Here is a 14,112-nt window from a genome sequence, read left to right as displayed (position 1 = left end):
TTAAAAACAGAACTCCTTCTCCACAAGTCATAATAGTGGGCGACTTAAATTGTAAAATATCTAACTCCAGTATGAACCTTTTTAGAAATAAAGCCAAAGAAGAGGCGCACTTCATCCCACAATCAGTCTTCCCAGATAAAATAACAACTAGCAAAAGAGGGAAGATTCTTCTCGAGGAATTATCGACAGTCGAGGGGCTTATTTTAAATGGGAGATTCCCCTCTGATGTACCTGCGAAATTCACGCATAATTCTCACTGTAAGCCCTCCATAATTGATTATGCGATATCGGATTATGATATATTCCCGCGCATCCTGGACCTTATAATAGTTCCCACGACATTGAGTGATCACAATATAATCCTCCTGGCTATTTCCTTAAAACCACCTAGTACGGCATCATGGTCTATTAATAGTAAAGATACAGCCTTTCATGCTTCCTCTGGTAGATGCTTTTGGAACCCATCTGCAATTACTGGGGTGCATACTATTTTGTGTAAAACTATAGCAGACCTGAATGCTTGGTATGGTTTAGAAATCGCCAGTTTTGAAAACTTCATGCGGAACATTATCCTGGATGTTAAAAAAGCTAGTTGTCCTTTAAAGCGGGTATACATGCCCAGTGCTATGAGCACACTAAATAAAGAAATAAATAAATTAGTACGAGCTCAATTTTTAAGTAGATCTGGGGAACGGAAAAAAGAAGTATCTAGGTTAAAAAGAAAGAGAGTTAGATTGAAGGCAAAAATAAAAAAGGAGAAGGAAGACTTAGTATGGATTAACCTAAGGGAAGCAGTAGTGCATGGCAAGATCCGTGAATTTTGGTCCATAATCGGGAAGGGATGTGGCAATAGATTAACCCCTTGTTCAATTCCTATTGCCGAAGATGTCTGGTCTTCCTACATTTGGGAGCTTTATGGGGGGAATGGTATTATAGTTGATACTAACTTCCCTGATGTAATCTCTGAAGGAGAAATTACCTATCCTACAGAGGAAACAATAGCAGCGGCCATAAAGAATATGCGCTCGTCCGGTGCAATGGGCCCGGACGAACTCCCCATTACAGTCCTGAAGCAGGAGCCTCTCCTTTGGAGTAAAATTCTTCATCCCCTATTCAAATCCTGTTTTGAGTCGAAAAAGGTATCAGCATCTTGGAGGGGTAGTATCCTGGTCCCCATCTTTAAGAAGGGTGCAAGGGATATCCCTAGTAATTATCGCCTGATTGCTCTCCTCGACTCAGTCGGCAAGATCTTTGCAAAATGTCTCTTAAATCTACTTTCCGACTGGGTTGACGAGAACAATATTTTACCACGCGAACAAACGGGATTCCGTAGGGAACATGGCACTTTAGATAATTTAACCACCCTGCATGTGATATCGGACAAGTATACGAAAGTAAGAGGGGGATTTGTTTATGCAGCCTTCATTGATTTCTCCACGGCGTTCGATAGAGTGGATCGTAGAACGCTGTGGAGAAAATTATCTTCTCTTGGAGTACCCCCGTACTTGTTAGATCTTGTCCGTACATTACATACGGAAACATGGTGTAGGGTGCTGCAGGGGGGGTGAAAGGGGTCTCTCTGACCGTATCCCTTCCCTTAACGGCCTAAAACAAGGCTGTCTTCTAGCGCCCCTTTTGTTCTCCCTATATACGCAGGATTTACCTGCCGCTGTGTCTGTCTGTGAGGGTATTGCTCCAGTGATAGGGGGGGCCTCTATTTCTTGTTTGATGTACGCGGACGACATTCTCCTTCTTGATTTAACACCTAAAGGCATGGCAAATAGGTTGCAAGCTCTTCATGCCTTTGCAGTTTCCCACTCTATGAAGATTAACATAACCAAAAGTAAAATCATGTGCATAGGGGGGAAAAAGAAGTGCCGCTCGGAAAATTTCGGGTGGCACATCGGCGGCCAAAAGTTGGAGGTCGTTAAAACGTACACCTTTTTGGGAAAAATCATCGCGGCTAACCTGTGCGAGAGGCCTCACATTGAACACTGCTCCCGAAAGGCCCTAGCACATGGTAAAGGCTTAAACTCGCTCTACTCAGCAACTGACAAAAGACACTTTGCCTGTTTGCTTCAAGTATATAGGGCTAAGATCCCCGCTACCCTTCTTTATGGCATTGAACTCATGGAACTAAAGCTCTGGGATTTCTGCAATAAAATCGAAGGGAAACGTTTGAGATCCCTGTCTTCCCTAAACACTAACTGCTCTTTATCAGCGTGCAGACTCGAGTTTGGGCTAAGGGGTAGCTGGGTGCAGGGTCTATGTGCCCTGGTACGATGGGTAGCCTCTCTCGCCAGAGCTGAACCGGGGACAATGAGAGCTTTACTGAAAAGTGAATTATTAGGCAACTTTAAAGAGTTTTCACTACTTGTAAAGAACTTCAGAAGAGCTGTGACTCTTCTGAGGTTAGATGAAAGTACCCTGTTCCTGCACTCTCAAGTACAACTAAAAATCCTGTTAAAACAGGCATCGTGGGAACTATGCTTTCTAACTGAGAATAACGTAATACAAGGAAAAGGGGGTTGTGATCTTCTCCTTAACTCATATGTTGCCAAAAAAGCACTAAACTATGTTTTATGGAACTTACCCCATGGTATTAGAAGATTCTGGTTCCTTCTTCGTTATGACCTAATGCCATTAAATGTACTTCTCTCCAAATGGCATGGTTCATCTAACATGTGCAATTTTTGTAATGCAAGTATACAGGACCGTATGCACGTTCTGTTGATCTGCCCTGCACTTCGCACTTTGCGCCTTAAATGGCTAAAACCTATCTGCCTTCGCTTAGGTATATCTAATGTAAATATCTTTGTGCAATCCTTATATTGGCCCCCAAATGAAATGTTCTGCTTCTATATTTTTAAAATTTTTAAACGATTTTTAGATATTTTTTAATGTTATTTAGTTACTGTGCCAGCTTTTTTCTGTGCTTACTTTAATGAATGATTTATGGACTTGAATGACATATGCACTTGGAATATTTTGATTGAAGTTGTAATTGTTTGAATTTGTTGTACGTCTTTTATGTGGCCCTCGATGAGAGCCAAAACATAATAAACTTTGAACTTTGAACAGCTGTGGCATGGACTACCTGGGGATTGCAAACATGTAGTCATTGTTAGACAGGTGTGAGATGCTAATAATGATTATTGCCTGGAAAGCCAAAGTGGATCTCCCCAAGATTTGCTTCTTACCATGAACTAAAAAAGCCCCCATATCTACAATGGGGGTAACAGTCAGAAAAATGCACAATAGTTCAGTAAATGCTGCCCTGAACAGTCACAGCAGCTATTGTATTACAACATATGTATGAAACATTATGCTTTGATAACCACGTAACAAGGTATTACCCCTTTAAGTGCACCTGCTGTCTTTCCGCTAAAATATACATCACTGATATCTTTCTATCTCATTGTCCTGGCTGTTGAGCATTTATTGCTGTGGAAAGTTGCACTCTTAAAATATATTGTTAGATAAGCACATGATGCCTTAATTCGACTAATATACTTACTGCATACTTGAAGAAATATAAGATGAACTTTGGAATGAGGTTTTTATTTGTTTAATCTTTGGGCTTCTTGTTGTATTGCTCAATACAGCCTTCACAAAGCGTATTCGATCAATCCAAACACCAAGCAAAACATCTGTCAGCTTAAAGGTTTTAGGAATGTAGACTGTAGTACAATGAACAAATAATGGACAAATAATATAATACTGAAGTGACCTCTTGCAGCAAAAGTGTTCATTTTAGAAATGTATTATTTTCACCCTTTGAAATGTGCCCACCAGGGTAGGTTCCCAACTAATGCAGTCAATAGAACATTATGTTCTCTTATTAGGTTCTTTGTATCATAACTGAACAGAAATAAATCCATTGTATGGGTCCTTTTTGTGTAGAAAAAAGTCTTAGTTCAATCATCAAACATGCAAATTAAATGATGTACAGCTTTTCATACTCACACATTATTTCACCCAGCCAAACAATTCATGTTATGCAGAGTTCTACAGTTTTAGCAACTTACAAATACACTAGAAGATGGGAAACTGAGGTGTGCTGTCTTTGTGTTTCAGGTGTGCAAGGGAAAAGGTACAGCATGAGAGGGTGTTCTACCATGGATTCCTGTGATGCTGGCCAATTCAGAATATCGCCATCTAAATTTTCTCATTTTCATGTAAAGTGTATTCCTGCCAATAAAATTTAAAGTGGACCTAGAAGTCTAAAATCCATCCTTTTCTCTGCCTTGTTAATCATACGTAGCATCATTGATAATTCGCTGTGGCCACCGGAACCATCTGATGCCAAGAGTCAGGTTTTATGAACAGGACCACAGTTTGAACTAAACACATCCATATCACCATCCTGGTGACTAACTAGGCCAAAGTGATGCACATTGTAAAGACACCTTGCTGTCTGTGGGCCAATCCCACTTCCATTGGGCTAGCTTTGTCTGTAGGTTGAGTTCTCCTGTAGGCACATCGAAGCCTTCAGCATTTAATATATGTAAGTCACTTATAGAGAGGGATGGAGTGATGTGGATGGTGGAGTTTTACAGTACAGAGCTGGCAGACAAAGAGGAGATGAAATATTTGGAGCCCGGATACAACCCTGAATGGTGAACTTTGAAGAGCCATGAAGATGATATTCACCATGAGCGTTATAGTCAACATGTTTATGATTAGTCAAAACGTAAGTTATTTTAGTATTGTCCAACATTTGTGATGCCAATAATCCCTGAAGTCTCAGTGGGAGCCGCTGGGTTCATGGGGCAGGTTTGGCCAATGAACCAGACTTAAAAGGGGTTTAACTTCCTTCTGACATTGTATGTGAGACAAATGAAAATTTGAAAGAGGGATACCATGGGGGATCCTGATTAACCTTGAAATATGGGGCAGGCTGCATGGCTAGCTAACTGTATCTCTTTCTTCCCAGTATCATCTCAAACTTGAGCAGCTTCCTATGAGGACTAGCTAGAAAAAAACCACTTACCTCTGAGAGAGGACTCTTGTAGGAAAGTAGGATCTGCTTTTATGGATCCACCCACTTCTTGGCTTGTGCTATGCTGTTTCTGACTAGTTTGACTGGGATCCTTCTGATCAGGACCCCAGTCTTTGTGCTTTCTCCCCTAAATTGGTATGGTAAGTACTTAGGTACATTCTAGTTTGGACACTGGTGTACCCTAATAAGTCCCCAGTATATGGTAATGAGGAACCCAGGGCATAGGTACACCAAGGGTCCCCCATGGGCTGAAGCATGCATTATGCCATTCAAGGGGAATCACTCAAGCTGTAACTACAGGCCTGCCATTGCAGCCAGTGTAAGCTGGTGCTAGCACTACTTTATATCTGAGATCACTGTACTTAAAATCTATACGTCACCCCAAAAGCAGGTCTTTCAATCCTGAAGGCAGGGTGCTCAGTTTTAAGTGTGAGGGTGCAGCTGCATGAGCCGGACACCTCTACAACCTTTACGGTACATAAAGAGGCCATGCAGCATTACGCAATGATCATCGTTCAACTGACTGTATCGAACCCTTTCATGTTTGGTATCAAACATGTTGGAATCATAACCCCACACCTATGATTCCATGCACTGTATATAGCAACTTTGGGAGACCCTTAGTGCTCCCATAACCAGTCATAGCAAAACATGTCTATTGCTGACCAGAGAAACAATTCTTTCCCCCTGCTACTAAGTCAAGCTTGAGCAGGGAAAAGCAAAACTATAGGTATCCTTTCATAGGGAGGTGTGACCACCTCTCAGATAGGGTTTAGTGTTGGGGCTGGTGGGAGAGCTTGCCAATGCCACACAGTCTGCTTGAGGGGATCATTTGGTGCCATACTTGCATAGCCCAGTTCAAACCAGATTCTCTCTGGTGCGAAACTAGTCAGAGGACATGGGAGTATCCTCGCCACTGTCCTACCCCTCTCCTGAGAGGGAACCTTGAATCGTCCCAACCTTTTCCTTAGGGTACTTAAGGGCTTACCTGTAGGTAGGTCCCTAGATTCATCTTGGGACAAGATTAATTTCAAGACACCACTTCTTCTGTGACCGTCTAGAAACTCTGGACTTCATTGGACTTCGCTCTGGGCCTCAAGACTGCATCTAGGAAGACTTCTGCTGCTTCTCGTCTTGTCGCCCTGCTTGTCTGCTGTAACGTCCGTGCCTGTGCTCCATACAGATCCCTTCATAGGCCTGTGGGCATCCATGACACCTGAAGGAATCTCCCTTGAAGTGAAGGAGTCACTTCCCTGCATCTGCAGGCTCCACAACTAAGCTGAATGGTCTGCTGATCCTGGGCTTCCATGGACTCCAAAAGGCTCAGCAACACAGGTGGTAGTTCTTCACATCCCTTCAGGCATGCCCTGTCCTCTCACCAAGTTGAGGCCAGTATCCCTTGTCAAAGCCACATGAAGAGAACCCCTGTGCATCATGTTGACTTGCTGTTGTAAAGACTTACTGGCTTCCTTCCTCCATGACCGTCAAGCTCCAAGTAGCCTCAACCCAAAGTATCTCCTGTGACCATGATCTTCATCCTCAATACATCACTTGCACCGTGAGCCTGAATCTTTGCTGAGCTGTTCAAGGTCCGCTTGGAACTCCAGTACCTACGGCCTGTGGCTGTTGAGGGTCCTCATTGATTTCTGTGGGCTCCCCTAATTGATTGAGGCTTACCCTGACTTCCCTGCTTGTGGTGAGTCACCTGGACCTTGCTGGTCTCAACACTGCACCTTCTTTGCTTTCTACGTTGTTTGCAGTTGTCAAGGCTTGTTGGTGCTCTTGATGCACACAGACCCCCCAACTCTTGACATGAGACATGGGACAGCTCGCGAACAGCTCCTGGTCTTCCACAGCATTGCCTTATCCTCAAAGCTGCAATTCCAAGGTCACTGTCAACTCTCCTGCAACTCCAGACATCGGTGGGCATTCATCTTCTGTGCTTCATGGTCACTTTTGAGTGGCATAAACTCTGTCCCCTCTGCTTGCAGGTATTTTTCATCTTGAGTCCACCTTTGGGATCCACCTGACACTTTCTCCTTCTCCAGCAGTGGCATCTTCCTGAAGTCCTTTATTGAGTTCACAAGTGGTTTCCAAAGCCACTTCACACCTATGCACCCGGCTTCCCTGGTGCAGGTATCATGGTTCCTGGGGCATCCATGGGCGGGAGGGCTCGCCAACCTTCTATTTTCCACGGGGCTTCCTCAGGGTCTGCTGGGAAGCAATATTCTCTTTAAAATTGCAACTGCAACTTACCCATTGACTACTAATTAGCCTGTGGCCGTGTTCCCACTCTGCACACAGCCTCTGTGGGGTTCCTGGTTACTTACCTCAGGTAGTTCCTTGGGTCCCTGGCCCTTCTACATCTTCTTGGTATAGTCTTGACTTGAGTCCTTATGTGTACATTGTTAGTGTGGGGCATTTCAGTGCCCCACACTATCCATTTCAGTGCCCCATCCCATAAAATCAGGGAGTAGGGTAGGGGTGTGTGCTGTCTCCTTTCTCTTTCTCTCAGATATGAATGTTTAGTACAAAAGCTTGAAAAATGTTAGAGTGACACCCAAAGTCATGCTGGGGTTAAGATCCCGACCCTATTGTTTGCAGACAATACCCTTTTATTATTGAAATCTCCTATAAGGCTCTAGATTCTTCTGGATTGTTCTGGGTCCTTCTGTAAGCAGCAGAGGCTGATGATTAACCTCAGCAAGATAAAATACATGGTTTTCAAACCCTGGCCAACTACCCATGCAAACCCGACTCTCAGTGGATTGGCTCTTATTGAGAGATTTTAGATATACGATGATCTGGGGGTTACACTCAGGAACGATTTGATTGGTTATCCAGATGCGTGGGCACAAACTTCATTGTTGGGTTATTTTGAGGGCTCACCGCAGCTCCTTGTTTCACCCGGTAACTCCAGCCCTTGAAATCTACAAAAGTAAGGCACTAGGAGCCACTCTGTATGGTGGGAAGCTGTTGGGCTTTCATGACACTAGACCCTTAGAGATGATAGAATATAGTTTTATGAGGAACCTAAGTAGCTTACCAGCTAGCACCCTACGTGTCCGGGTACACCTATATTATGGCCTTAGATGCATCAATGACACAGCTGGGATAAGACTGCTTTTGTCCTGGCTGAGACTCTGAGTTACCCCAGAGCTCCTGAGATTTTATATGGCCAAAGATTGCTTGGCTTCGGATAATGAAAGCTCGGCTTGCTCAGAATAGGTATAATAATTTTTGGGTTTTCCCTCCCAATGCTGAGTTAATTTTAAATCTGAGCTAAAAGGCACCTATTGGCATTTTACTGACAACCAAACTCCATACCCTCTTATGGCCGGTTCTCTTACTGATTCTTTTTTAGAGTACAAAGTAGATTACCACCTGGAACCATTCTTGAATGAGATAAAACTCCCCGTTGCAATGCCTTTCTATGTTAAATTCCGCAAGGGGATATTGCCCATTAGCTGTTTTGCAGTCAAATGGAATTAGCACTCTAGCAATTGTGACAGATTCCCCCTGTTCTGGCCTGAGGTGGTCGAATCAGCTGGGCATGTCATATTTTTTGTTCAACATGCATAAGAGTCAGAAGGAAGTGGATTTGCTGCAACCTGTGGATTAGGAATTTTAGGATTGCATACAGAATTTTAAGAAGTGTAACGAGACAATGCATTGTGTTCTCTTTCTCACTATTTTTTTTGTCAAAGTTCTGTTTATTATCTTTTCTCACAATTTTTAATGTATACGTGGAGGCTATTTCTCCTCATTTTACCATTCTAATGCCTGCTCTTGTAAATCTGGGGCAGCGGCAAAAGCAATGGATGTTGCAGTGGAAAGCCCACGGATATGAACCTGTCACACTAAGTGAGGTGTGTAAAGAGGCCACATTTACAAGGCGGCGTTAAGCCACAAAAAGTGGCTTAATGCTACTTTGTAAGTATGGAGAAGGGCATATCGCCACCAGAACATCGTTATACATGACGTTCCAGTGGTGATATCTTCCAGTAGTTGGACTAATAAGATTTCCGATAGTGTGTACAGTATTTGATGGTTGCCTATTGTGTGTTCAGTTTTTGAAGGTTGCCTATTGTGTCTGCAGTTTTGTGCAGTTTTTATAAAAGTGGTGGAAGTGAGGTATTGAACTTTTTGTAAGTAGAGTATTGGACCCCAATGCTAATGTATGAGACACATTCTGAATACAAGTCATGAGCACTACATAACATTTAGTATAAGTCACTTGGGTGCAACCACATATCATCTTTTACATTTAAATGAAGGAGAATAATAGATATGAGAAATATTGTGATGAATGAGTAAAAAGAAAATCTTGCTAGTTTAACACTACAGTGCTTGCAGCCAATTGAAAGAAAAGGGCATTTGTTTCCAGTAGATCATCTGAAATTGTGATGAATGCATTGACTTTAAAAAATGCAGTATTTGTATCTCTCAGGATCTATTTCACTATATTGCATAGGTAGGGGATTATGGACCTGGTGATTGGTTTGAGGTTCTACCAAATTATAGTCCATTCTGTACATTATTTTTTATGACAAACTCTTTTGTGGCACATATTAAGAAGCTTACCACCTGGTTCTTAATGCTTCAAGTAATCAGGAAAATTACTCAGTTCCTTCAGAGCTGCTGCAGAAAAAAACTATTTCAGGCCCTCGTCATCGCTAGGTTAGAGTATTGCAATTCTCTTTGGTAGGTGTGTCGTCTATCTCCACTAAAAACTACAAATTACCCAAATTGCTTATTCTGGGGCTGAGCAGAAAAACTAGCCTGTCTGTCCATCTTCCTCTCCTTTACTGGCTCCCTAAGAAAAAGTGTTGGTTATAAAAGATCATATGTTTCTTGGCCATATACTGCCTCACCACTGACAGTTACTTGGCTTCTCTTTTCTCCAATCCAGATCTTTACGTTATGCTTCCCTACAAGACAACAATATAACTTAGTCTAGTTCTCTTGTAGAACCCTCCTTGTGAACCAAGATCAAGGTGTATAAAACTGCAAAAAAAAACACGCCCCAAGAGCAGACTAGAGACAGGTAGAAAAGGCAAGTTTTGCACCCAAACACAGAAAATCACTAGCAGCCAGATCAGAATCTATGTAACTGTATACTAATTGGTTGAAAGCATGCCCAATCAGAATTGTCGAAAGATCATGTTGTTGAAGAATCAGATTGATGAAGCAATACCCCATCAGAACTAGGCCCTGCACTTGCACCATTTTCAATGGCTATGGGTAGCCAGTAGGAACAGCTGTGGCATGGACTACCTGGGGATTGCAAACATGTAGTCATTGTTAGACAGGTGTGAGATGCTAATAATGATTATTGCCTGGAAAGCCAAAGTGGATCTCCCCAAGATTTGCTTCTTACCATGAACTAAAAAAGCCCCCATATCTACAATGGGGGTAACAGTCAGAAAAATGCACAATAGTTCAGTAAATGCTGCCCTGAACAGTCACAGCAGCTATTGTATTACAACATATGTATGAAACATTATGCTTTGATAACCACGTACCAAGTTATTACCCCTTTAAGTGCACCTGCTGTCTTTCCGCTAAAATATACATCACTGATATCTTTCTATCTCATTGTCCTGGCTGTTGAGCATTTATTGCTGTGGAAGGTTGCACTCTTAAAATATATTGTTAGATAAGCACATGATGCTTTAATTCCACTAATATACTTACTGCATACTTGAAGAAATATAAGATGAACTTTGGAATAAGGTTTTTATTTGTTTAATCTTTGGGCTTCTTGTTGTATTGCTCAATACAGCCTTCACAAAGCGTATTCGATCAATCCAAACACCAAGCAAAACATCTGTCAGCTTAAAGGTTTTAAGAATGTAGACTGTAGTACAATGAACAAATAATGGACAAATAATATAATACTGAAGTGACCTCTTGCAGCAAAAGTGTTCCTTTTAGAAATTTATTATTTTCACCCTTTGAAACAAACCCATCAGGGTAGGAGGTTCCCAACTAATGCAGTCAATAGAACATTATGTTCTCCTATTAGCTTCTTAGTATTATAACTAAACAGAAATAAGTCCATTGTATGGGTCCTTCTTGTGTAGAAAAAAGTCTTAGTTCAATCATCAAACATGCAAATTAAATGATGTACAGCTTTTCATACTCACACATTATTTCACCCAGTCAAACAATTCATGTTATGCAGAGTTCTACAGTTTTAGCAACTTACAAATACACAAGAAGATGGGAAACTGAGGTGTGCTGTCTTTGTGTTTCAGGAATGCCAGGGAAAAGGTACAGCATGAGAGGGTGTTCTACGGCGGATTCCTGTGATGCTGGCCAATTCAGAATATCGCATTCTAAATTATTTCGTTTTCATGTAAAGTGTATTCCTGCCAATAAAGTTTAAAGTGGACCTAGAAGTCTAAAATCCATCCTTTTCTCTGCCTTGTTAATCATACGTAGCATCATCGATAATTCGCTGTGGCCACCGGAACCATCTGATGCCAAGAGTCAGGTTTTATGAACAGGACCACAGTTTGAACTAACCACATCCGTATCACCATCCTGGTGACTTACTAGGCCAAAGTGAAGCACATTGTAAAGACACCTTGCTGTCTGTGGGCCAATCCCACTTCCATTGGGCTAGCTTTGTCTGTAGGTTGAGTTCTCCTGTAGGCACATCGAAGCCTTCAGCATTTAATATATGTAAGTCACTTATAGAGAGGGATGGAGTGATGTGGATGGTGGAGTTTGACAGTACAGAGCTGGCAGACAAAGAGGAGATGAAATATTTGGAGCCCGGATACAACCCTGAATGGTGAACTTTGAAGAGCCATGAAGATGATATTCACCATGAGCGTTATAGTGAACATGTTTATGATTAGTCAAAACGTAAGTTATTTTAGTATTTTCCAACATTTGTGATGACAATAATCCCTGAAGTCTCAGTGGGAGCCGCTGGGTTCATGGGGCAGGTTTGACCAATGAACCAGACTTAAAAGGGGTTTAACTTCCTTCTGACATTGTATGTGAGACAAATGAGAATTTGAAAGAGGGATACCATAGGGGATCCTGATTAACCTTGAAATATGGGGCAGGCTGCATGGCTAGCTAACTGTATCTCTTTCTTCCCAGTATCATCTCAAACTTGAGCAGCTTCCTATGAGGACTAGCTACAAAAAACCCACTTACCTCTGAGAGAGGACTCTTGCAGGAAAGTAGGAGCTGCTTTTATGGATCCACCCACTTCTTGGCTTGTGCTATGCTGTTTCTGACTAGTTTGACTGGGATCCTTCCGATCAGGACCCCAGTCTTTGTGCTTTCTCCCCTAAATTGGTATGGTAAGTACTTAGGTACATTCCAGTTTGGACACTGGTGTACCCTAATAAGTCCCTAGTATATGGTACTGAGGAACCCAAGGCATAGGTACACCAATGGCCCCCCATGGGCTGAGGCATGCATTATGCCATTCAAGGGGAATCACTCAAGCTGTAACTACAGGCCTGCCATTGCAACCGGTGTAAGCTGGTGCTAGCACTACTTTATGTCTGAGATCACTGTACTTAAAATCTATACGTCACCCCAAAAGCAGGTCTTTCAATCCTGAAGGCAGGGTGCTCAGTTTTAAGTGTGAGGGTGCAGCTGCATGAGCAGGACACCTCTACAACCTTTACGGTACATAAAGAGGCCATGCAGCATTACGCAATGATCATCGTTCAACTGACTGTATCGAACCCTTTCATGTTTGGTATCAAACATGTTGGAATCATAACCCCACACCTATGATTCCATGCACTGTATATAGCAACTTTGGGAGACCCTTAGTGCTCCCATAACCAGTCATAGCACAACATGTCTGTTGCTGACCAGAGAAACAATTCTTCCCCCCTGCTACTAAGTCAAGCTTGAGCAGGGAAAGGCAAAACTATAGGTATCCTTTCATAGGGAGGTGTGACCAACTCTCAGATAGGGTTTAGTGTTGGGGCTGGTGAGAGAGCTTGCCAATGCCACACAGTCTGCTTGAGGGGATCATTTGGTGCAGTACTTGCATAGCCCAGTTCAAACCAGATCAGGGAGCCATTGGCTCCCTCTCTGGTGCGAAACTAGACAGAGGACATGGGAGTATCCTCGCCACTGTCCTACCTCTCTCCTGAGAGGGAACCTTGAATCGTCCCAACCCTTTCCTTAGGGTACTTAAGGTCTTACCTGTAGGTAGGTCCCTAGATTCATCTTGGGACAAGATTCATTTCAAGACACCACTTCTTCTGTGACCGTCTGGAAACTCTGGACTTCATTGGACTTCGCTCTGGGCCTCAAGACTGCATCTAGGAAGACTTCTGCTGCTTCTCGTCTTGTCGCCCTGCTTGTCTGCTGTAACGTCCGTGCCTGTGCTCCATACAGGACCCTTCATAGGCCTGTGGACATCCATGACACCTGAAAGAATCTCCCTTGAAGTGAAGGAGTCACTTCCCTGCATATGCAGGCTCCACAACTAAGCTGAATGGTCTGCCGATCCTGGGCTTCCATGGACTCCAAAAGGCTCAGCAACACAGGTGGTAGTTCTTCACATCCCTTCAGGCCTGCCCTGTTCTCTCACCAAGTTGAGGCCAGTATCCCTTGTCAAATCCACATGAAGAGAACCCCTGTGCATCATGTTGACGTGCTGTTGTAAAGACTTACTGGCTTCCTTCCTCCATGACCGTCAAGCTCCAAGAAGACTCAACCCAAAGTATCTCCTGTGACCAAGATCTTCATCCTCAATACATCACTTGCACCATGAGCCTGAATCTTTGCTGAGCTGTTCGAGGTCCGCTTGGAACTCCAGTACCTACGGCCTGTGGCTGTTGAGGGTCCTCATTGATTTCTGTGGGCTCCCCTAATTGATTGAGGCTTACCCTGACTTCCTTGCTTGTGGTGAGTCACCTGGACCTTGCTGGTCTCAACACTGCACGTTCTTTGCTTTCTACGTTATTTGCAGTTGTCAAGGCTTGTTGGTGCTCTTGATGCACACAGACCCCCCAACTCTTGACATGAGACATGGGACAGCTCACGAACAGCTCCTGGTCTTCCACAGCATTGCCTTGTCCTCAAAGCTGCATCTCCAAGGTCACTGTCAACACTCCTGC

General features: G+C 43.0%; 1 protein-coding gene across 1 annotated transcript in view; it reads left to right on the top strand.

Annotated features, from left to right (window-relative positions):
* Positions 1 to 11,393, top strand: part of LOC147701033 (uncharacterized) — a 150,047-nt gene extending 138,654 nt beyond the window's left edge. Inside the window, exon 5 of the mRNA XM_086929293.1 lies at positions 11,263 to 11,393. Within this exon, the coding sequence (XP_086785419.1) occupies positions 11,263 to 11,393 (131 nt within the window). The remainder of the gene's footprint in view (positions 1 to 11,262) is intronic.
* Positions 11,394 to 14,112: the final 2,719 nt, after the last annotated feature.

The sequence above is a fragment of the Lissotriton vulgaris genome, chromosome 7 (assembly GCF_964263255.1).
Source record: "Lissotriton vulgaris chromosome 7, aLisVul1.2, whole genome shotgun sequence".
NCBI classification, from domain to species: Eukaryota; Metazoa; Chordata; class Amphibia; order Caudata; family Salamandridae; genus Lissotriton; species Lissotriton vulgaris.
The sequence above is the reverse complement of the archived record's forward strand: the minus strand, read 5'-3'. Positions and strand labels throughout refer to the sequence as shown.